The 26,199-nt window shown below is 36.8% G+C and overlaps 1 protein-coding gene across 2 annotated transcripts in view; it reads right to left on the bottom strand.

Annotated features, from left to right (window-relative positions):
- The window catches only part of Cnrip1 (cannabinoid receptor interacting protein 1), a 33,256-nt gene extending 10,688 nt beyond the window's left edge, over positions 1 to 22,568 (bottom strand). Inside the window, exons 1-4 of one of the 2 annotated variants that reach the window (XM_046422550.2) lie at positions 22,386 to 22,568; positions 21,836 to 22,080; positions 19,480 to 19,630; positions 11,387 to 11,445 (exon numbers count right to left, since the gene is read on the bottom strand). In XM_046422550.2, the coding sequence (XP_046278506.1) occupies positions 11,387 to 11,445; positions 19,480 to 19,630; positions 21,836 to 22,014 (389 nt within the window). In that variant the 5' untranslated portion in view covers positions 22,015 to 22,080; positions 22,386 to 22,568. Of the gene's footprint in view, positions 1 to 11,386; positions 11,446 to 19,479; positions 19,631 to 21,835; positions 22,335 to 22,385 lie in introns of those variants that run through there. The other variant, XM_046422552.2, reaches the window with a different exon arrangement.
- Between the last annotated feature and the right edge of the window lie 3,631 nt (positions 22,569 to 26,199).

Raw genomic sequence — 26,199 nt, 5'->3', positions numbered from 1 at the left:
AATACGAGAAAACTTCCCAGACTTGAAGAATGAGACAGAATCCCAAATCCTAGAAGCCTACAGGACGCCGAATGTGCAAAATCATAAGAGATCCACACCTAGACACATTATAAAGAAGATGCCCAACATACAGAATAAGGAGAGAATTTTAAAAGCTACAAGAGAAAGGAAGCAGATTACATTTAGGGGTAAGCCAATCAGGATAACAGCTGATCTTTCAACACAGACTCTGAAAGCTAGAAGATCCTGGAATAACATATTTCAAACACTGAAAGAAAATGGGTTCCAACCAAGAATTGTGTATCCAGCGAAATTAAGCTTCAGGATGGAAGATGAAATTAAAACCTTCCACGATAAACAAAAGTTTAAAGAATTTGCAGCTAGAAAACCATCTCTTCAAAACATCCTCGCCAAAGCATTACAGGAAGAGGAAATGGAAAATAACAATGAAAACCAACAGTGGGAGGTAGGACAGTAAAGGGGGGGGAAATAATCAAAGAGGAAAACAAACCATGTTTAGTAACAGAAATAAACAAATATGGCTGGAAGAACAACCCATATCTCAATAATAACCCTAAATGTTAATGGCTTAAACTCACCAATTAAGAGACACAGGCTAGTAGAATGGATCACAAAACAAGACCCAACAATATGCTGCCTACAGGAGACGCATTTGATAGGAAAAGACATACATAGGCTGAAGGTGAAAGGTTGGGAAAAATCATATCACTCATATGGACTTCGGAAACAAGCAGGAGTGTCCATACTCATATCAAATAAAATAGATTTCAAGCCAAAGTTAATCAAAAGGGATAAAGAGGGACACTACATACTGCTTAAGGGAACCATACACCAACAAGACATAACAATCATAAATATTTATGCCCCAAACAATGGTGCAGCTATGTTCGTCAAACAAACTCTTCTCAAGTTCAAGAGTCTAATAGACCACCATACCATAATCATGGGAGACTTCAACACACCTCTCTCGCCACTGGACAGATCTTCCAAACAAAAGTTGAATAAGGAAACTATAGAACTCAATAACACTATTAATAACCAAGACCTAATTGACATATATAGAGTATACCACCCAACATCAAGCAGTTACACTTTTTTCTCAGCAGCACATGGATCCTTCTCAAAAATAGATCATATATTATGTCACAGGGCAACTCTTAGACAATATAAAGGAGTAGAGATAATACCATGTATCTTATCTGATCATAATGGAATGAAACTGAAAATCAATGATAAAAGAAGGAAGGAAAAAGCATACATCACTTGGAGAATGAACAATAGGTTACTGAATGATCAATGGGTTATAGAAGACATCAAGGAGGAAATTAAAAAATTCTTAGAGATAAATGAAAACACAGACACAACATATCGGAATCTATGGGACACATTGAAAGCAGTTCTAAGAGGAAAATTCATTGCATGGAGTTCATTCCTTAAAAAAAGAAAAAACCAACAAATAAATGATCTCATACTTCATCTCAAAATCCTAGAAAAAGAAGAGCAAAACAACAGCAAAAGAAGTAGAAGGCAAGAAATAATGAAAATCAGAGCTGAAATTAATGAAATCGAAACAAAAGAAACAATTGAAAAAATTGACAAAACTAAAAGTTGGTTCTTTGAAAAAATAAACAAAATCGACAGACCCTTAGCCATGCTAGCGAAGAGAAGAAGAGAGAGAACTCAAATTACTAGCATACGGGATGAAAAAGGCAATATAACAACAGACACTTCAGAAATACAGAAGATAATCAAAAACTATTTTGAATCCTTATACTCCATTAAATTAGAAGATAGTGAAGGCATAGATAAATTTCTTAAGTCATATGATCTGCCCAGATTGAGTCAGGAGGATATAGAAAACCTAAACAGACCAATATCAATTGAGGAAATAGAAGAAACCATAAAAAGACTACCAACTAAGAAAAGCCCAGGACCGGATGGGTATACAGCAGAATTTTACAAAACCTTTAAAGAAGAACTAATACCAATACTTTTCAAGCTACTTCAGGAAATAGAAAAAGAGGGAGAACTTCCAAATTCATTCTATGAGGCCAACATCACCCTGATACCTAAACCAGACAAAGACACTTCAAAGAAAGAAAACTACAGACCAATATCTCTAATGAACCTAGATGCAAAAATCCTCAATAAAATTCTGGCGAATCGGATACAAAAACATATCAAAAAAATTGTGCACCATGATCAAGTAGGATTCATCCCTGGGATGCAAGGCTGGTTCAATATACGGAAATCAATAAATGTTATTCACCACATCAATAGACTTAAAAATAAGAACCATATGATCATCTCGATAGATGAGGAAAAAGCATTCGACAAAGTACAGCATCGCTTTATGTTGAAAACTCTAGAAAAACTAGGGATAACAGGAACATACCTCAATATTGTAAAAGCAATCTATGCTAAGCCTCAGGCTAGCATCATTCTGAATGGAGAAAAACTGAAGGCATTCCCTCTAAAATCTGGAACAAGACAGGGATGCCCTCTCTCTCCACTTCTATTCAACATAGTTCTCGAAACACTGGCCAGAGCAATTAGACAGACGAAAGAAATTAAAGGCATAAAAATAGGAAAAGAAGAACTTAAATTATCACTATTTGCAGATGATATGATTCTATACCTAGCAGACCCAAAAGGCTCTACAAAGAAACTATTAGAGCTAATAAATGAATTCAGCAAAGTGGCAGGATATAAAATCAACACACATAAATCAAAGGCATTCCTGTATATCAGCGACAAATCCTCTGAAATGGAAGTGAGGACAACCACTCCATTCAAAATATCTTCAAAAAAAATAAAATACTTGGGAATCAACCTAACAAAAGAGGTGAAAGACTTATACAATGAAAACTACAGAACCCTAAAGAGAGAAATAGAAGAAGATCTTAGAAGATGGAAAAATATACCCTGTTCATGGATAGGCAGAACTAACATCATCAAAATGGCGATATTACCAAAAATTCTCTATAGGTTTAATGCAATGCCAATCAAAATCCCAAAGGCATTTCTTGTAGAAATAGAGAAAGCAATCATGAAATTCATATGGAAAAATAAAAGACCCACAATAGCAAAAGCAATGCTAAGCAGGAAGTGTGAATCAGGCGGTATAGCGATACCAGACTTCAAACTATACTACAGAGCAATAGTAACAAAAACAGCATGGTACTGGTACCAAAACAGGCGGGTGGACCAATGGTACAGAATAGAGGACACAGAAACCAATCCACAAAACTACAACTATCTTACATTTGATAAAGGGGCTAAAAGCATGCAATGGAGGAAGGATAGCATCTTCAACAAATGGTGCTGGGAAAACTGGAAATCCATATGCAACAAAATGAATCTGAATCCCTTTCTCTCGCCATGCACAAAAGTGAATTCAAAATGGATCAAGGAGCTTGATATCAAATCAGAGACACGCCATCTGATAGAAGAAAAAGTTGGCTACGATCTACATACTGTGGGGTCGGGCTCCAAATTCCTCAATAGGATACCCATAGCACAAAAGTTAATAACTAGAATCAACAAATGGGACTTACTCAAACTAAAAAGTTTTTTCTCAGCAAAAGAAACAATAAGAGAGGTAAATAGGGAGCCTACACCCTGGGAACAAATCTTTACTCCTCACACTTCAGATAGAGCCCTAATATCCAGAGTATACAAAGAACTCAAAAAATTAGACAATAAGAGAACAAACAACCCAATCAACAAATGGGCCAAGGACCTGAACAGACACTTCTCAGAGGAGGACATACAGTCAATCAACAAGTACATGAAAAAATGCTCAACATCTCTAGCTGTCAGAGAAATGCAAATCAAAACCACCCTAAGATACCATCTCACTCCAGTAAGATTGGCAGCCATTAGGAAGTCAAACAACAACAAGTGCTGGCGAGGATGTGGGGAAAAGGGTACACTTGTACATTGCTGGTGGGACTGCAGATTAGTGCAGCCAATTTGGAAAGCAGTATGGAGATTTCTTGGAAAGCTGGGAATGGAGCCACCATTTGACCCAGCTATTCCCCTTCTTGGTCTATTCCCTAAAGACCTAAAAAGAGCATGCTACAGGGACACTGCTACATCGATGTTCATAGCAGCACAGTTCACAATAGCAAGACTGTGGAACCAACCTAGATGCCCTTCAATAGACGAATGGATAAAAAAAATGTGGCATTTATACACAATGGAGTATTACTCTGCATTAAAAAATGACAAAATCATAGAATTTACAGGGAAATGGATGGCATTAGAGCAGATTATGCTAAGTGAAGCTAGCCAATCCCTAAAAAACAAATGCCAAATGTCTTCTTTGATATAAGGAGAGTAACTAAGATCAGAGTAGGGACGAAGAGCAGGAGAAGAGGGATGAGAGGTGGGAGGGAAAGGGAGAGAGAAGGGAAATTGCATGGAAATGGAAGGAGACCCTCAGGGTTATACTGTGGAGGGGGTAGAGAGAGAGGAGGGGAGGGGAGGGGAGAGGTGGGGAGGGGGGAGGGTGGAGGATGGGAAAGGCAGCGGAGCACAACAGACACTAGTATGGCAATATGTAAATCAATGGATGTGTAACTGATGTGATTCTGCAATCTGTGTATGGGGTGAAGGTGGGAGTTCATAACCCACTTGAATCAAAGTGTGGAATATGATATGTCAAGAAATTTGTAATGTTTTGAACAACCCACAATAAAAAATTAAAAAAAAAAAAGTAAGCCAATCCCCCCCCCCAAAAAAAAATATAGCATTAGAACACTTTATTGCAGTTCTTCCCATTTTATGAGCCTGGGTATATTCTGGACTTTTGTCCTTATGATTCAGTTCCTGGAGATTTGTGATACTCTGGTCTTTGTACTAGGAAGCCTAGTCCTCCTTCTGTCATCTTTACATGTACTTATAAAATGTGAGCTCATCAGAGAATAATCTATACAGATCCTGTAGTTTATTAGATATCTCTCCTGTTTAATTTCTCACTGGAATTTCGCTAAATTGTGCAGATCTATATTTTGTTTTTGGATCCCCCTCCCTCCTGAATTTTCCTTTTTGGTATCTGAACAGGATATCACACTTACTTTTTCTCTGAGCTCTACACACACACACACACACACACACACACACACACACGCCAATTAACCTATGTGACCAATTCTTTTGCTTAACAGATCCAGATGGCATGGTCACTTTCCCCAAGATTCCTGTCACTTTCACTTTGCTAACCAGATCTTTCTTATTGGTTGTTTTAAGCCCAGCTTAGCAATGTATTCAAAAAAAAAAAAAAAAAAACACAAGTCAATACTTCTCTTTTTATTTATTTTTATTTTGTGGTACCAGGGATTGAACCCAGAGGTGGTCAACCACTAAGCCATATTCCCAACTCTTTATATTTTAGTTTGAGACAGGGCCTTGCTGAGTTGCTTAGGGCCTTGCTAAGTTGCTGAGGTTGGCTATGAATTTATCACCCTCCTGTCTCAGCCTCCCAGGCTGCTGTGATTACAAGTGTGCACCACCAAGCTTGGTTCAACACTGCTATTGGAAGTGGGTGCTGAAAGTTATCAGACCTGGGTATTGCTTTATTAGCTTTAAGTACCAGGGCCTCTGGAATTATTTGAGTTCACTGCCATTAACGTAAGAGGGCATCTAATACCTGGGTTTGGAGGCCATTCACTGCTTCAGTGGGTGACAATGGACTGTGGAATGACATTAAGGTAGCACAGTGTGTATGGGTCATGTTAGATGAAGGTAACATGATTCAGGAGACTACATGTTATCAATAATTTATTTTACTAATCATCATTTGCATTTTAATCTAAATCACTTTTTACATTTATGAGTTCTATGATCCATGACAGAAATTTCATGTTATATATAATCAAAGTTTTCAACGTTTACCTTTAGATTTCTTCCATGATTTTTTAAAGCTTAAATTAATACTTTTCAGTTAAGAGTTTTTAAAAAGTTGGCTTTTTCCATCTGAAATATGTTTTGGAGTGTGGTATCAGAAAAGAAAAATAGTAGTGTTTCCCTCACATAGCCAATTATCTCAGCATAATTCATTCAATGATTTTAAAATAAAAAATTACTTTATAATAACTTTAGATTCCTAAGCAAGACTGACAAGAGTAGCATGTTTTATAGAGTTGATGTGAGGGTGCTGGTGGTAGATTGCTTGCCTAATATGTGTGAGGCACTGGGTTTGATCTTTAGCACCACATAAAAATAAATAAACAAATAAATAAAAGGTATTGTGTTCATCTACAACTCAAGATATTTTTTAAAAAGGAATTGAAGTGAAATATTAATTTGAAGCAGAAATACAAATGCTAAAATTGTCAGAATTGTAATGAAGCCTCAGAGGGCCAATGAGCTATTTTTTTTTTTTTTTTAATTTTTTAGTTGTCAATGGACCTTTACTCAAAACAAGTGCTTCACACGTTAGGCAAATGCTCTACCACTGAGCCACAATCCCAGGCCCATGCAATGAGCTATTTTTTTGTTGTTGTTGTTAAATTTTAATATTTATTTATTAGTTCTCGGCGGACACAACATCTTTGTTTTGCATGTGGTGCTGAGGATTGAACCCAGGCCGCATGCATGCCAGGCAATCGCGCTACCGCTTGAGCCACATCCCCAGCCCGTAATGAGCCATTTTTAAGTTATTCATCCTTTCACTTAACAGGCACTGAGCACTGGGAAAGTGTGAAGGAGGCTGTCATATGTGAGACTAAACCTTCTCTTCCAAGGACTCACAGGTTAGGAGAGGAGAAATCCCCAATTCTCTGGAGCCAATATGGGTTGGGGGAACTACTTCTAGAGGTTGCTATTCCCTCTTGGGCCTCTGGTCTTACTTAGAAGGATGGTTTCCTACTTCTTTAGCTTTAAGTGTAAACAGAACACAAGACGGAGGTTCGGGGGAGATTAATTCAGTTTAGAAAGGCCTGATTCAGAACTCTTCCTAACTGGATCTGTAAAAATTAAGAGTTTCTATATTCTTTTGAATTAATAAAGCATGAGGTTTTGTTTTAGTAGGAGAAAGATTTAGACTTCGTCATTAAGAGAAAGGTGTCATTACTTAACATAAGTCTTGCTTGCCTAACCAAGCATCTGCTAAAAGATTGGAGACCCTTGTTACTATAACTCACAAATCCTTAGCCTCAGTTATAGATGGATGCAATAACTTTATTTTGTTTATTTATTTTTATGTGGTGCTGAGGATCGAACCCTGTGCCTCAGCACTTTGCCACTGAGCCACAACCCCAGACCATCCTGAGCCTCAGAAGTAAAGCTGAGGTTCTTATGTATGTTTTTACATCTAGAAGAAGCAGATGATTGATAATTAATTATTCCAAATAATGATTGCACAGCTGTTAGTGTGAGATTTGGCAATCTATTTGTAGCTGATCTGTAATAGGCTGATTATAAGAAAAATGACAAAAAAAAAAAAAAAAAACAGAAGTTTTCTGATCAAGCCAGCAGCTCTAATGTTTAGTTTGAATTTTAATTCTAGTGGTGAGACTTCAATAGCTTCTAACACTATCTAGTACATTTTAAAGTCACCAATATTTAAAGCTTAAACATAAAGCCATATTGTAGACATTATGCTCTTATAGTCAGCACTGAAATCTTGATTATGTCCAGGTAAATCCATTTGATTAAGTATCAAGTGCCTAGATTATTTAAATTTATGTAGTTCATCAAGGGAAATGTAATCAGCATGGGTGCCCAAGAAAAAGTCAAGAATGTCAGAATTAGAACTGCAAGTCAGGAAGACATCAGGATACTCCCTACCCCTGGAGTTACCTGTGTGATCCCAGGCACACATAACTTGGTGTGCAGACTAAGTGGATTTCACTATCTGATCTCTAAGACCACTTTCAATTTAACATGGTATGAAATTGTAAACCCACCCTAATGTGACAGTAATTATTTTTTTTGAAGACAGATTCTCAAATACTATAATTTAGGATCAGAGAAATATGAGTTAAGCCAGCAAGTCCCAGTTGAATTTCTTTTGGTTGGCATTCTGGGAGGGCTGAAAATGCACCCCCATATCGTAGAGGATTTGTATATTTGTAAAAGAAATGAAATAAGTAGGCTCAGAAAAGCCAGAGAAAAGATCACCCTCAAAAGATCTCAAATGCACCACTTAAGAATTTTGTTTGTGGCTTTTCCCCATTCCTTAAAGGTACTTCTCAATCCCTTCGGGACTTGGCAGGAGAAAATGCAGTATTATCTGTTGAAAGTGTCAGAAAACACTGACAGAGAAGTTGAAAATTTAGGTAGAAATTCTTGAGCAAATTTTTAAAGTTAGTAGTATTTCCTACATTTTGATTCAATTTGTCTTCAGAGTATTTTCCACATATATACATTTTATAGTTGCAATTATTTTTAAGATTAAAAGTTGGGTAATTATAATTATCTGTTGTCTAACTACATATTCATTGTCACAATTTAAATGGTGACATAGGACTTTATCATGATATATCAACATTAGACTTCTCACCAGATACTAGATTTATCAATTGTTCCTCACCATAAAAAGTATTAATTTTATGTGTATATCATAATAGGAATGGAATTATTTGGTCAAAAGAAATGAACTTTTATGGTTGTTACCACCATTTTTTTCCTCCGAAATATTTTATACATCATTTTACCATATTACCAGCAATAAAGAAAACCTTGTGGGGCTGGGAGGATATCTCAGTGGTAGAGCACTTGCTTAGTATGTACACCCTGGGTTCAAATCCTAGCATGGCAAAATAAATAAATAAATAAATAAATGAGCAAGCAAACAAACCAATAAATAAATAAATAAATAAAATTTTAAAAAGGCCTTATTATAATTATGACATCATTGGAAAGTACTTAAAAAAAACAGATTTTCTAGTTTTATTTTTACCTTCATTTTTTGGGAATGTTAATTTTATTTCTTGTGAGAGTGTGGAAAGTGTTTTTCATGTTTTATTAATATTTCTATTGAAGATTGGTATTTTTTTAAAAATCAGACTTTTAAAGATAGGAAGTATCCTTTTTTCTCATTACTACTTTAATTTTTCATTATGTAGAAACATAAATTTCTTGTTTTTCTTTCTATTTAAAATCAAGAACATCATTTTTCCATAGTTGATAGCTTATTTGAATAATTTTAGATCTTATGTGATTAACTTTCCCCCTTTACTCAACCTTGACTTATGTATTTATACTGTCCATTACTTTATAAAGGATTTGCTATGGGGTTTAGCATTTTACATAAAACTAAAAAATACAAATAAAAATATTGTTAGATTTGTTTCTGCATATTCAGGTTGGTCACCCACAACAGTCAATTATTGGTGATTTAAAATATTTTACAGTACTATTCATTCATTTTCTTCACAAGATACAAAAGGCAGTCCTGTAATGACTAAATAAAGGAGAGAGGTTTGCCCTCCCTGCCCCCCACTTCTTTCAAGAGGCCAAGAAGTACCTCAAGGAAACCCTTAGACTTCAGAAAATAGTTTGAAAAATATTAAGTTAAATCATTCTAATCATTATAAAGGAAATATTTTCTTGAAAACAAGAAAATAAAAGACTTTTCTAGTTCCAATTCTAAATAACTCCACATGGAACATTAACAAGCACTTAGCTGTGAGTGGTTTTTACACATGGCTACTTCTTAAAGTTTCATAGCACTTGAAAGCTTAATGTCAAAAAGTCGCTCCATGAAAATAGCTCTAAACTTGTTTAAGAATGTAGTTTTAACATTCTTTTAACTCTATCAATGGTATTTAATAATCCTAGAGGCTAAAAATAGATTTAAAAATTCTGTAGAAATAAATATTTTCCTCACAAAAATATCATATTGACTACATAAAACTTCCAAAAGTCAAAATATCTTAAACTAAATTGAAAGTTAAAGATATTTTCCCCCAATATTTTTGTTCATGGTCCTGACTTTTGTGGGCAGATTCTGACAGACTTTCTGTTAACAGTTTAGACCTATGCTATATAAATTGCTTCAGAGCTTAACGTATTAAAAAAAAAAAGTTCCTAATTCATTTAGTAAAGCCATTAACCCTACAACTCAAGACTATAAAGTCCTTTTAATTGTTCTTTGCCTATTTCCCTTTCCAATTTATACATTAGCCTTTATAGTGATTTTTGACATTCCATTTTTATCCAATATCAGAAACTAGATTGACAAGATTTTAAAGACAGAAATGATGAGATAGAATTGTTGGGTGAAACTACATAGATATTATACAACCTGACAAAAATGTTAACAAAAATGATTTGAATTCCTTATAGAGATTATAAGTAGGACAGAAGCCAGAGAAAAGATCATCCTCAAAAGATCTCAAATGCACCACTTAAGAATTTTTTTTTTGTGGCTTTCTCCCATTCCTTAAAGGTACTTCTCAATCCCTTGGGGACTTGACAGGAGAAAATGCAGTATTAAAAAGTTATTATTAAGTTGAAAGTGTCAGGAAACACTGACAGAGAAGTTGAAAATTTAGATAGAAATTCCCAAAAGTAAAAGAATTGCAGAAAAGATGAAACCCAAAGTCTGCCTGTAACTCTGCCATAATCCCTGGCTAGTTGCATGTGTAGGATAGTGGAAGGGGGCTCACTGAAAAAGAAAAATCAGCAAAGAGACAAATCCTTGAAAGTAAAAGTTATACTAAATAAGATTTGTGAGTTTACTTTAAAAAAAATTAAGTGTATTTTAAAATCTGAGCAGTTGGAGCCTTACTGGCTTGAAGAATCAAAGCAAAGACTCTAGGACTGGCAGAGGAGCTAGAAATTTAGGGAAACCGTAGGGTAATTGAGATCCAAAAACTCAGTATAAAAATTCAATTATTTGGCTGATTGCTAAATCCTATGGACACAAAAAGGGCCTAGGCTAGGAAAGCAACAAAGAGAAGATGAAAAATCTGAGCACAGACAATAGTTACTGCATAATGCTAGGAAGACAGTTTTGAAGTTTGAGTCCAGAACTATTTACTACTGGTTAGAATATAAAAAGACAGGATGAACATACTTAATCTGGAAACTCTATGAAATTTGAAATTTTTGAGGAAAAATATGACACTCAAAAAGTTTTGAATTTTGGACTGTTTTAAATTTTAAATTTTTCAGATTAAGAATGCTCAATGTCTATGCAAGTATTTCAAGAACTAAACACTGAACTCAGAAATATTTCTAGTCCCAATAATTTTAGATAGGAGACACTCAACCTGTACTCAGAAGAATGAAGTAAATACTATAGTCAATATTATCCACAATGTTTAGTTTTTAGACAAAAATTACCAGACATCTAATGACATAGGAAGGTGCAATCCACATCCAAGAAGAAAGTCAGTCTATAGCAACTTACTGTAAATGGAGCCAGATGTTGGGCTTATCAAAGATTTCAAGCCAGCAGTTATAAATATGCTTAAAGAAATAAAGAAAAACATGGTCTCTGTGAGCAAACAGATGATGAATTTTAAGAAAATTAAAATTATAAAATATATAAATAAAATTCTAAAACTGAAAAATATGATAGAAAAAAATTAGCACAATATAAACCTGGAAATAGCAGGAGAAAGAATCAGTGAACTTAAAGATACATCAATGAAAATGATCTACTCTTAGGATCCATTAAAAAAAAATTGAAGAAAATTGAACACAGCCTCAAAGACTTGTGAGATAATATCAAGCTTTCCAACGTATGTTTATTTGGAGTCCTGCAAGGAAAGAAGAAACAAAGGATTATTATGAACAACTTTATGCCAATAAATTTTAAAGGTAAGTTACAAAGACTCAAGAAATAAAATATGGATAGTCCAGTATTTGGAAAATTGAATTTGTAATTAAAAGTCTTTAAGTTTATACCTTTAGGAGTAGAAAAAAATAGTTCATAACATAATGGTTAGAAATACTCCAAATTTGCTGAAAGCATTTTATAGATTCAAGAATTTCAATGAATCACCAGAAGGAAAGATACAAAGAAATATGTTTATCTGCATCACAGACAATCTATTGAAAGCCAGTCTACAATATATAAAGGGATCATTTCACTGTATATATGTTATGTCTCAATTAAGATATTTCAAAGCAAACAAAAGAAGGAAATAAATATAAAACCAGAAAACAATGAAATAGAAAAATAGGAAATGAAGCATGTGGGAAAAAAGGTAAAATTTTGAAAAGGCCAATAAAACTGACACATTTCTAGTTAGATTCATCAGGAAAAAAGATAGTTTAAATGTCAAGAATGAAAGTGGACTTTGTTAAAGAGCCAAAGACATTAAAGGATGGTAGAAGATTATAAACAACTTTATTCCAGTAAATTTGACAATTTAATTGAAATGAATTGTTTTAAAGGCAAATTATAAAACTCAAGAAATAAAATGTGAATGGCCCAATCAATATCAATTTAAATATTGAATTTGTAATTAAAAGTCATCAAATAAAGTAAAATGTGTGCCTTTCTTGGTGAATTCTATCCAATATAAGGGATAATATCAGTTGTATAGAAACTGTCTCAGACAAGAATAAACACTTTCCAACTCATGCAGTTAGCATTACCCTAATATAACTAAATAAGTACATAATAAGAAAAGAAAGTCATAGACTAATATCTTTCAGTAACATAGATGTAAGAATCCTCAACAATATTAACAAATCAAGACATACAGAAAATATATCATGATCAAAAATCACTTATTAGGGCTGGGGTTATAGCTCAGCAGTAGAGCGATCGCCTCACTCATGCAAGGCCCTGGATTCGATCCTCAGCACCACACACACACAAAAATAAATAAATAAATAAATAAAAATAAATAAAATAAAGGTTGTTTTTTTTTGAAATCACTTGTTGTGGAAATTCAAGGTTATTTAACATTGAAAAAGCAATGCAATCTAATGTAACAGAAAAAAAAAAAAGAAGAAAACAGCTAGTGATAATCTCAAAAGACAGAGGAAAAACTTCAGAAACATTTCACAAGAATCATGGTCAAAATGCTCAGTAAACTAGAAATAGAAAGGAACTTCCTTAACCTTATAAAAAGACTAATAATAAACGATATAGCCAACATCATACTTAATGTTGAAAAACTGAATTCTTGTTCCCCAAGGTCAAGGGACAAGAATGACTGACTACTCTCATCATTTCTATTTACCATCATATTGAAGGTCCTACTCATTGTAATCAGGCCATATGTAAAAGGAATACAGATTGGAAAGAAAGGAGAAAAACATTTTTTTTAACAGATGAAATATAGTATATGTACAAACTCCTACGGATTCTATAAAAGAATTATGGGGATTAATAAATGAGACTAGCAAAATCTCAGTTTTCAAGATCAATAAAAACCAGTTTTATTTCCACATATTAGCAATAAGATAATTCCACTTATAATAAAATAAAATATAAATTGTTTAATGATAAATTTAACAAAGTATATATGAAATCTACATAGGGAATATTGTAACATATTGCAGAGTTTTTTTGTTTTGTTTTGTTTTGTTTTTTGGGAGTGAGTACTGGGGATGGAACTCAGGGGCACTCAACTACTGAGCCACATCCCCAGCCCAATTTTGTATTTTTATTTAGAGACAGGATCTCACTGAATTGCTTAGCACCTTTTTTTTTTGTTGTTGAGGCTGGCTTTGAACTCACAATCTTCCTGCCTTAGCCTCCAGAGCCACTGGGATTACAGGCGTGAGCCACCGCACCCGACTTGCAGAGATGATTTAAAAACAGAAAATTAACAAAGATTTAAATAGAGATATTATGCTCCTGAGTTAGAAAGCTCAATATTAAGATGTCAAATCTCCCCAAATTGACTTTTGTTTGTTTGTTTGTTCAAGGGTCTTTGTTCTTGCTATTTTGTTCATATTGGCCTCAAACTCCTGGACTTGGGCAATCTTCCTGCCTTAGCCTCACAGTAGCTGATACCACAAGCAAGCCACAGTGCCCAGCACTTATAAATTTAACATAAACTTAATATCCCAATTTTTGGAGAAATTCACAAGTTCATTCTAAAATCTACATAACAATTCACAGGGATTACAGCAGCCCCAAACAAACAAACCTCTGAATACAAATCTTTAGTTCTGTTGTAAAGCCTACAATATAGATCATAAAACAAAATTGTGTTGGCTCTTCCAGGTCTTTTGAATTTCCAAATTTAAAATATTGGCATATCTTAAGTATATAAATCAACTAAAATCCTCATACATTACATAGTTAAATATACACTTATCCTGTGACTAAGCAGTTCTCTCTTAGATACTACTAACTCAAGAGGAATGAAAACATGTGTTTATACTAAGACTCGAATTCATTGCAGATTTTTTCATAATACCAAAAACTGATAACAACCCAGATATCCATTTATGAGTAAGGGTATAAATGTATTACAATGTGATTTGTATTATTCAGTGATAGAAGGAACCATTACTGATACTTTCAACATAGATGAATCTAAAGAACATTATAATAGGGCTGGGGTTGTGGCTCAGTGGTAGAGTGCTTGCCTAGCATGGATGAGGCACTGGGTTCGACCTCAGCACCACATAAATGTAAAATAAAGATACTGTATCTAGCTAAAACCTAAGAATAAATGTTTTTAAAAAAATTTAAAAAAAGAACATTATACTAAATGAAAGAATTTAGATACAGCATTATGCTTCTATTCAAATAATAATGGTGAATAGTTAAAAGTAACACATTGAGATAGAAAGCTCAGGTAGGGCTATAGAGGGGATTGAATACCAATGAACATGAAGGAATTTTCAGGGTGGTAGAAATGTTCTGTATCTGTATTGGGGTGATGATCACAAAGTAGGATCTTTTTGTTAAAGCATGCATAAACTGTACACTTAAAGTTGGTGCATTTTACATATGTAAATCATATCTCAAAGTTGATTTTAAAACTATTAGGGCAGAGGGGTTGGAGGGAAAGGGAGGGGGCTTGGGGTTAAAATGATGCTGGAATGTGATGGTCATTATTATCCATAGTACATATATGAAGACACAAATTGGTGTGAATATACTTTGTATACAACTAGAGATATGAAAAATTGTGCTCTATATATGTAATAAGAACTGTAACATTCCACTCTCATATATAAATGAAAATAAATTAAAAAAAAACTTTCAATGAATTCCTATAGACATTAGGATAAATCAAATTAGGAAGAAGGTCTTATATATTAGTTTGTTTAGTGTTGCTATAGCAGGATACCTGTTAGTAAGTATTTTATAAAGAAAAGAGGCTGGGGTTGGAGGCACTTGCCCGTAACTACAGCTACTCAGGAGGATCCCACATTTGAGGCAAGCCTGGGCTACTTAGCAAGATTCTGTCCCCCTCCCAACCCCCCCCCCCCAAAAAAAAAAGCTGGGAATATAGCTCAGTGGAAGAGCACTCCTGGGTTCAATCCCTAGTATTGAGTAGGTAATAAAAGATCTTTATTTAGCTCCCAGTTTTGGAATCTGGAAGTCTAAGTTCAGGCAGCTCCATCTGTTTAACCTTTGGTAGAAAGGGAAATGACCATATACAGAAGGGGTCAAGTACTTGGGGTGGCCTTGCTTTATAACAACCCATTCCTGAGACCAGCATTAATTCCTTCCAAGGCAGTGCCCTCATGACCTAACTACTTGGCTCTAGGTCTCATCTTTTACATGTTTTACCACCTCAACACTGGCACAATGGGGACCAAGATTCTAGCATATGCACCTTTGGAGGACACACTCAAACCATATCCCAACTGCCACCTCCTATAATATCTCACCCTTACTCGTCCCACTGTAATTCCAGTCATGTTGGGTCCAGACATGTTGGGCTTCTCTCCTCCATTAGAACATAGCCTGCTCTCTCCCAGCTCTTGACTATTGCAGCCTCTCTTTCCTAGAATGCTCCCTCTTCTCCCTACTCTTATTCATCCTTATTTCCTTTCTCAAGAAAGTCATCTCCCAAGTCTTAAACTAGGGTAAGATTCCCCCATATGCCATATGCACTATTACTTTATATGTTTTTTTTTTTGAAAATAATGAATAGTTATTATATTTGACAATATAGTTTAATATAACATTTGGCAGTATAAAGTTATATTCTCCTTTGTTTTAGAAGCTTGTATAGTTAGGGATGTTTATTTTGTTCACTACTCTTCCCCCTAGTGTCTAATATAGGAAATATTTGCTGATCGAACAAGCAAATAAAAAATAATTAATATTCTAAAAATCTTAAATGTAATCTGAGCAAATCAAATAGAGCAATATACTAAAATATTATTTTAGGAATTAAAGAGTGGTTTAGTATTTAAAAAGGTATAATTATATAACTCATTGATTAATATATCAAAGGAGATAAAGTATCTAGAGATGGAAAAAGGAATTGGATGAAATTCAGTATATCTCCCAATAAAAACAAAACAAAAATCACACCTTTTAGTGAACATGAAAAAGTTTGTTTTACACAGTAAATATCTGAAACTAAAATGGTACCTAACAATGAAATCCTGCAGACAAGGATACCCCTCGACACAATTGATTGTCAACATTATTTTAGGGTCATTAGATAATGCAATAAGAGAAGGAAAAATAATCAAAAAATGACACAGTCATATGCAGATTATGACTTTCTATCTAAAAATCCAAGATATTTCACTGTAAATTTTTAGTAAGAAAGTTCAGCCAGGTGATCAGTTATAAATACATAAACACAAATTATAAAAATGATGTATTTAAAACAATACAGTATCAGGGCTTAGTGGTAGAGCACTTGCCTGGCATGTGTGAGGCCCTGGATTCGATCCTCAGCACCACATATAAATAAATAAAATAAAAGATCCATTTACAACTAAAAAATATATTTTAAAAAAACAATACAGTATTGGCACTAGAATTGGTGTAAGAGTAAATGGAATAGATTAGAAGTGTGGAAATATACTAAATTTGCCATTTAAAAAATTAGTTTGAAATGATGATTAGAGAAGAATGGATTACTGAAATAATTGTTTTAGGACATCGATAAGTGTATTCAATTAGGAACATATGAGTAGAAACAATATTTAGATCTAATGAATCTGAAATTTAATAAATGAGACCATAAGAGTTCAAATGAAAATATACAAATGCATTGTGTATATATGTACACATTATTAATGCTAGAGTTAGAGAACATTTTTCAAGCTGAATGGATCCTAACTACAAACACCACAAAGGTAAAGGCTAATATTTTGGAATACATGAAAATTTAAATTGATATTGTAAGCAAAGTTATGCAAAATGAGCACACTTAAGATGCCACAAAAAATATGACTATAATTTTTAAAGATTTCTTAAAATCAGTAAGCACACAAGTATAAAATGAGTAAAAGCTATGAACGTATTATCCACAAAAAAAGTACAAACTATAAATGAACATGTTAATATTTCAAATTAATAGTAACTGAAGAAACAAAAATTAGAATACACTGCCTTTCAGATGAAAAAGTTCAAAAAAAATTTTTAAATTTTTATTCCTAGTGCATATGGAGATGGGCAATTAAATGCAGATGATTGGAATGTAAGGTGCCTAACTTTCCTAGAGATCAGTATTATAAGATGCCTTAGCATGCAAATTCCTTCTAGAAATCTGTCCCAAGAAAACATTAGGCAATTTTTGCAGAAGTGAGTGTAGCTTTAAATGTAGCTTTCTTAATAATACTTAATAATTAGTGATAAGTGACTGAGAATAATTTGATACATTCATGAGTGTCCGGATAGACTTCAAATTTATGTTTCATATTTACATCTATTTTTATTTGCCATCTAAAGATGCACATTAATAGAAAAAAGTACACATATATAATGATACCCAGTACATACACATACACTCAAAGACATAGTAGAAACAACTAAGTATGAATAGTCACAAAAATGTTAAGTTATCTCTTGCAGGAATTATATATTTCTTCCATTTTTGTACTTTTTCCTCTGTTGAAGAATCTCTAATGAAAAATAGAATTCTTTCCAAAAATAATTCAAATATAGGATGCAAAGGGATGGGCTGCCAGATTATTTCCTTATGTTGCCATTGTGGTTGTTTTAAGTATATTGGGCACAAGGAAACCTGAATGTTTCAAAGGACTGGATGAATTAGCTCTTATTTAGATCAGCATTTCTCAAAGCACATTTCACAGACTCTCCTCATCAGGATGGATCCGCTGGTAGGCAAGTTGAAAGTTCAGTTCTTTTGGCCCTACCTCAGCTCTTTTGAACTAAAAATCACCAGAGGTGGGACCTAGAACTGGTTCTAATTAAACACCAAAAGAGATTCTTATGTACACATATATTTGTGAACCTCTGTAACACCCCCCTATAAAGCAAGAAGGGAGACAATTCAAGGTCATTCTTGCAATGGGAAAAGGCTGCCCAGGATTTATAGCTGCAGTTTAGGTGAATTTTCCTTTACCTGTGTTTTGGCAAGCTTACTTCCTCCCCTATTGTGTTTGCATGTATAGTTAACTATTTCTCAACTCTATCCTTTTACCAATTTGATATTTTTACTTGGGGGTCAATATTACTTGGCTATAAATTTGTTTATGACATATAGATTGCCCTCTGTGTCTATAAGTTCTGCATCCATGAATTCAACCAACCTTGGATTGAAAACACTCAGAAAAAAAAAAATTGTGCCTATACTGAACATGAATAGACTTTTTCTTGTTTTATTGTATTATTTAGGGAATAATAATAACCACTTACACAGCATTTACATTGTATTAGGTATCATAATCTAAAGATCATTTAAAGTATACAGGAGAATATACATAGGTTATATGCAAATACTAAATCCTTTATATAAGGGATTTGAGCATTTACAGATTTTGGTGTTTGAAGGGAGTTCTGGAATCAATCCCCTGTGGATACAGAGGATGACCTATTATTATCTAGTAGGACTAGATAACTGAGAGGTTTACTATTTTCCATGGAAGTCACTTTGGAGGGCCTCTTCCATTTAGATTAGATTTAAATAGCAAAATGTCATTGAAATCAACTTTTTATGGGCTACTTGGAATAGGAATATTCTCATCCAGCTACTCATAAAGGCTAAGTTGAACTCTTTCAAGGATTGCTTATCCTTAGTTACACATTAAAGTTATCTGTGGAGCTATTAGAAACCTAACTATATCCAGTCCCATCCCAAACCCCAGGGTCAATTATCTAAACCAGTCCTGATACAGTATGTAATAGGAAAAATGGCAATGTAGGTACTTTCTCTTCCAGTACCACCTACTTGGTGTTTATAGGGTCAGTCTATTATGCAAAACAGCATTAATTACCTAGTTCTAACAGATCCACGAAGGAAACTCAACCTAATTTCCACAGTAATTGGCTTCGGTACACCTTTTCTTACAGAGATAGTGATTGTTTTCTTTTCTATACTTCCCATGTGCCCTGAAACCACATCCCCCACACTCCCAACCAGGCCTTACCGGCATGGTGATCTGGATAGGTTGCCGTTCTCCACTCTTGGTTGGGGCCACACCTTCTGTGTCATATGTGCCCGTATAAACAACTCTGTCTCCATCAGGTTCTTTAGCCTTCAGCTCCAGTGGGACAAGCACACCACCAATGGAAATGTTCCTGCAATGAACTTGAGTTGACCATATATAGTAGGAATTAGGTTAGGTACCCTGTCTTGGTCTAGACCAAAACCCCGAGCAGGAAACCTACAGAGTTTGGCTAAGGGAGAAATATTTATATGATAGAAAATTCTGATTGGGTACAGTGGCATGTACCTATAATTCTAGCCACTCAAGAAAGCAAGAGACCCAGCCTGGGCAACATCATGCGACCCCCATCTCAAACAAAATAAAATAAAACCACCAAGAAACTCATGAAAGTTCAGGAGGCTTGAGTTCTCCAACTAATCAATCATGTGATCATAGACTAACTACTCTCTGGGCTAACCTCAGTATTCTCATCCAGATACACATAAAGGCTGAGTTGAACTGTATCAAGGATTGCTTATCCTTAGTTACACATTAAAGTTACCTGTGGAGCTATTAGAAACCTAACTATATCCAGTCCCATCCCAAACCCCAGAGATAGGGTTTAATTGGTTTGGGATATAATTTGGTACACGTAAATTTATTTTAAAGTTTTCGAGGTGATCTTTATGTGCAGGTCAGATTAAGGACTAGTTGAACTAACTCTGTATTTTTTTTTTTTTCTTTCTGTTCCAACACTCATGGGTCCTGTTTGAGGCACTTTTTCTCAAGCCTGCTATACCACCAGAAATTCTTATTGGCACCATTCTGGTGTGTTAGGATCATTGTTCTCAAAGACAAGTCCCTGGACCAGCAGTATCCACATCTACTGTGGACATGTTAGGACATACACTCTTATCTTAGGTACCACCCAAGACAGCAAGCCAGAGACATCAGAGTGGGCCCCAGCCATCTGTTCCAACAAGCTCTCCTGGTGATTCTGATGTACACTCACCTTTGAGTTAGAACCACTGGATAAAAAATCCTTGATAAAATTAAAATGTAAGTAAAAAAAAATTGCCATTAACAAATAGTTTTAGGTTTGTTTTAACTCTAGAGAACTACTCTGAAAAAAAAATGGAATATTGAATAGATAAGTTAGGAAAAGAGGTTTCTAGGAAAGGGAAAGGAAAAGCCTGGATCATATCCAGATGCAGGGAACACTGGGAAATGTATGGAGTTGTGTGCGTGTATGTGTGGGGTTTTTTTTTTTTTTTTTGGGGGGGGGGTCCGATAAATAGGTAGATCAGAGACCCTAGAAACCATCCAGTTGTGGTTCTATATCCTTGCACCTTGAAGGCTAATATAAATTACTGAATTATAATAAACTATGGACGTGTCTGAGGGATTCAAAACCCCTTCTCCAGCATATGTTAGGATAAATGTTGATTTATTTCCTCCTTCCAGATGAGATTTCACACATCGCTTAGGTGGAAGCGGAGAGGTAAAGGACCCATCCATAGATTCTTCTCCCATAGGCTACTGACTTACTCGCCAGAGGTCTGCTGGGTGCATCATGTCATCCCTGTGGTAGCTGGGAGGAGATAATCCCTGCCTCGAATAAATTAAAAAAAACAAAACAAAAAAAAAAAACATCCTCTTGTAGTGAGGATGTTAATCCCAGGCGACATCACCAGGCTGAACAGATAGCTAGGGAGAAAAAAGTAGAGGGCATGGAAAACCGTGACACTAGGCCTAAGCAGAAGCTACACCTTCAGATTTGTTCCTGCTCTTCCCGCGCTGGGGGTCCCCTGCCACCAAAAGGCAGATGGAGGAGTGGGGAGAATCCCTCAGGGAACACCAATAACTGCCCCTCCTCCGCCTTTACACTTCTTTCTCACCCTTTCTCCTTCCTTTGGCCTCGCCAGCAGAAGCCGGCGACACGCCAGGACCCAGCAGAGAAGGGCTGGGATTGCGGTAGATGAACCCTGCAGCGACCTTCTGCCATCTGCCCCAACCCTCCCCTTGTGGTTCCAAGGGTGGACAGTAAAGCAATTTACAAGAAAAACAACAACACCGCCCCCTCCCCCTCTGGCTTCTTGTCACTGATTTAAACGGACCCACTGAGGTCACTGCAATGGGTGGAGGGAAGCAGGAATCAGGAATACCAGGGACAGGCAGAGGAGAGGACCAAAGCGGGGACAGAGAGCAGACCTCTTTCCCTACCCCCCCCCCCCCCCGTCCCGAGTCTTCTGGGCAAAGGGAGACAAGGAAAAAAAAAATCGGGAGCAGCTTAGTCTGTTCCAGGGGCCTCAGTCCTCCTCCAGTAACCAAGCGCCACCCGGCGCCCAGCACTTACTCGACCTGCAGCGTGATGGGCTTAATCTTCACCTCCACCTTGTAGGAGGAGCCGGTGAGCAGCTTGATGGTGCGGTTCTGGCCGAAGCGCTGCCCGTCCACCTTAAAGAACACCGGACCATCGTTGGGTTGGATGCGCAGAGCGATGGAGAGGCGCACGAGGCCTGGCAGGTCCCCCATCGCTGAGCGAGGGGCTGGCGCAGCGACGCCGGGGGTCGGAGGACACAGCCGGCTGCGACCAAGTGGCTGGAGCGCGGTGGGCGGAGAGGAAGCGCGGGGAGGGAATAGGAGGTGGTGAAAGGGAGGCTGCAACTAGGAGCCGTCACCGCCCTCCGCCCGGGCTTTCGAGCAGCAGCTCCGGAGCCTGTGTCCCCCAGCCGCACTGGGCGAGGAAGCGGGCCCCAGACACTGCTCGGAGAGCGCGAGCTGCCCCATCCCCCGCTCTTCTTGCTGAGCCCTCCACGCACGCGAGGGCTCCCTGAGACCCGCTGGCCGCCGAGCAGATCGGCACAGCACAGCTGGGGGCGAGAGAGTTAATCCCGCTTACGCACCACAATCCCCTTCAACTGGGGAAGCGGACCTTTAGGCTCCTCCTAGAACAGCACCGGGCGGGAGGAGAGGATGTGGGGGACGGTAGGCATTGGGATAAGGCGACTGCTATACCAAGGAGCAAGACCCTCAGAATCTAGATCGCCTGGGTCAACCGGAGGGTGTGGATTCTGCTGCTGGCGGATCTGGCCCCAGCCAAGCAGGAGAAGGCTGAGAGGAGAATGGGGGCGGGGGGGGGGCGAGAGAGGGGAAGTGGCTTAGGAAACTGCTAGTTCGTGATTTAAATTTCAGGAAATAAGTCTTTCCAAAGCTCAAGGGAAATGGCCGAGGGAAGGCGCAGTTCCATATAATGGGGGCTGAGAGCCACACTGGATTAGGAATGCACTAACAAGAAGGAGCGACACCTTCTTGTAGGTGTGTATTTCCATTATACATATCTTATCTCAAGAATGACACGGTGTAATTAGACACATATATGTACACATCTCGAAGGATGAGCTATTAACCCTGTAAAAGGCAACTGGCATGTGCCTGAGGCATTGCTTGTGACAAAGGCCAAGAGGAGGTATGGATTACTGGCAAAGCACCCCATGTGTCACCTCACGAGTTTAGATTTGCATATTAAGTGTGATTTGAAAGTCCTTGGGTAGAAACTGGTCGACAATTGGTGATTTGGGGAACTAAGCGTATTGGGGCTGGAAATGGCTTCAGAAGGCCGAGATCTAAATACCTGCTTCAGCACCACCTAGGTGGATAGTACCAGAGCCTCTGAGCACACCTGGGAAATACAGGAGCAGATTAGTGAGATCAGTCATAGATGGATGGGTCTGTGAGTTTTTATTCACGTAGGTCAGACTGCTTTTCTTTAAAAATAATAAGCTATGTATATTGTGTATAAATATGTATGTGATATTGGTGTTCATCACAAATTCGTTGCAAAAATAAAAATCTAAAAGCAATGTCACCCAATAAAGAAATGCATGACTATACTACAGAATTTTATTCAACTATTAAAATAGCGAGTTATATTTGACATCGACAAACACATATGCTAAAGCTTAAAGATGAAAGTGGTTGGCTGGAGAACTGTGGAAGCCTCAGAGCTGGATTTTTCTTTTGTTGGTTGCTGTATTCCCAGCATGCACGTAAGAGTTCCCAGTCCATAGTAGGTGTTTCATAAATATTTATTCAATTAAATTGGTGTCCTTTGAAACAGTCATATTTAAATTATTCCATATTTTTAAAGTAATTAGATCCATGTGATTTACCTGGAATAAGGGTAAAAAGAAAAAAAAAAATCTAGTTGCAAATAGCATCCATAGTATTTTAACAGGATGGAAAAAAATTTAAGACACATAACATTTTAAAATATTTTTATTACTACTTTTAAAAGAATGAGAGTGTACACAGTAAAATTGATATTGGTTACTTTGGTGGTTGTGTAGTGAAAAGAGGGTGAATATCCTTTGGGAACTAAAAACATTTTTAGAAATTTTGCTTTTTTCCCTTTCAACCTTTTGTTCAGTATCCCACAGTTTCAAACAAGCTCCTTTCTACCTGTGTATTGAAAAATGAACTTGGAGTAAGATGTTTCCATTTTTAAATCTGGCTCAACCATTTAATTGTTTCCTTATGCAAAGCTCTTAACATCTTTGTGTTTCAACTTTCATTACTTATAAAATGGGGATTAAAGTGCTTCTTTCCCAACATTGTGAGAATTAAATGAGAAAGAAAATGATAATAAACTGCTTTTCAAATATGAGGTGTTGGCTAGGCATGACACATGTCTGTAATCCCAGGAGCTCAGGAGTTAAGGCAGGAGGACTGCAAGTTAAAGCCAGCCTCAGCAAGAGCGAGGTGCTAACCAACTCACTGAGACCCTGTCTCTAAATAAAATACAAAACAGGGCTGGAGATGTGCCGCAGTCTGGCTGGGCACAATCAGGAGCCACTTGTCAAAAGAAACTAACTTTATTTTTAGAACCACACACGACAAACAAAATAGTCTCTCAGGAAAAACCCTCAGAGCCTCAACTGCCACCACCGGCTTTCCCCAAGCCTCTCTCTCCCACACCAGCTTCTCTCCACCTCCCACAATCCTCCTGCTCTTGAGGCCGATTGGCTGGGTCACCTGGGCGGAGCCAAAAAAGTCCCCCAATGAGCAGCTCCGTGGTCTGAAAGGGCAGGGAAACAGTCCAATGAGCATCACCGCAGAGGAGCCAATCAGCTAGATGTTGCTGGGGCCGAGGAGCCAATCAGCTAGATGTTGCTGGGGCCGCTGTGAGCCAATCATCAGCCAGCAGCTGGAAGTTTGCTGGCAGCTGGAAGTTTGCTGGGGCCCCTTTGGCTGTGGCTCTCAACATCTCCCCCTCTCTGTTTAAACAACAAGCATGTGGCTTAGGGACCGTGCCTGTTAGGCAGTCCAATTCAACATATGGTCCTTACCCGTCATCGGATGAACTGACCTCTAGGCGTCAGCCTCCTGTCTTAGGTTGGTACCACTGCAATTGGATCATACCCGTCACTGACTACCGGTCCAGCATACAGCCATACTTGTGGATAGGACTTTGCACCTGTGGGGGGGTGAGGTTCTTTGCCTCACCTCTGTTGGCCCCCAAATTTTAGACCATCACTAGTAGAGGAGGATGCAAAATGCCATGACATTAAGCCAATTGAGGGCTCCTAAATTGTACCACCGGTGACACCATCAGCAAAAATACTCCAGCACTACCACAATTCGCTGTACCAACAGATAGTTCACAATGCATACAGGTGAGCTCACAATGTGTCCAGGCAAGTTCTGCAAGCAGTTCAGTGATGGCTATTGTAGAAGCTGTAGATTGGTTTTATCTTTGACTTCACCAGCACTGGGATGAAGATAGGAATTCTGGCAATAATGGCTAAAGAAAAAATTATGTAACATTCCAGAAGAGACTAAAAGAAAACAATTTTCTTAACAATTTACATTGTCTTCACCGGCACTGGGATGAAGATAGGAATTCTGGCAATAATGGCTAAAGAAAAAATTATGTAACATTACAGAAGGCACTAAAAGAAAACAATTTTCTTAACAATTTACATTATCTTTAAGAGCATTATTAAATATAATGAAAAGGAAAGGTGAAAGTAAACAAACAGATCTGTTAACCTTCTTTTTTGTTTACATATTAAAACAATCCTCAACAGTTGTTTACCCAATTTAAATTAAACCATATAAATCACGTGAAAAAAAAATATTTGGATCCATTTTATCATGAGCGCTCATCATATATGATATATGGACATACGTACATTCAAACATATAACACAAAACACAAGTGTGCACACATAATATAATACATACAACACATAACATTATAGTAAAGGCCTTATAACTTTTTACAGGTGAAATCTCCATTGCAATGTTTAAAAACTCTATAGTCAAAAAATAGAACTGATCAGCAAAACATTAACCTAGGTCTGTATGAGCTCAAAAAACAAAATAGAACTTCATGATATGGCAAAGGGCAATAATAAAATAGATATTGAAAAAAGCATCCTGGTTCTGTTGCAGATGTAAGAATAGCCAAACTGGAGTTTTGGATATCAGTTGTTATGGATTTGAGCCAAATCATCTTCTTTTTGGTCTGTAGAAATCGCTTTAGTTAATCTTTCTGGAATCCAAATCGGCTGCTGTTCTCCCTGTGGAAACACATAAACAGACCCCCGACTCCAGACAATCACTGGGTCAGGACCTTGGTTAATCTCTCTGGAATCCAAATCGGCTGCTGTTCTCCCTGTGGAAACACACAAACAGACCCCCGACTCCAGACAATTA

Source organism: Marmota monax, unplaced genomic scaffold, assembly GCF_021218885.2.
Source record: "Marmota monax isolate L192 unplaced genomic scaffold, Marmota_monax_Labrador192_F-V1.1 WCK01_AAM20220418_F8-fsc00015, whole genome shotgun sequence".
In the NCBI taxonomy this organism is placed as follows: domain Eukaryota; kingdom Metazoa; phylum Chordata; class Mammalia; order Rodentia; family Sciuridae; genus Marmota; species Marmota monax.
The sequence above is the reverse complement of the archived record's forward strand: the minus strand, read 5'-3'. Positions and strand labels throughout refer to the sequence as shown.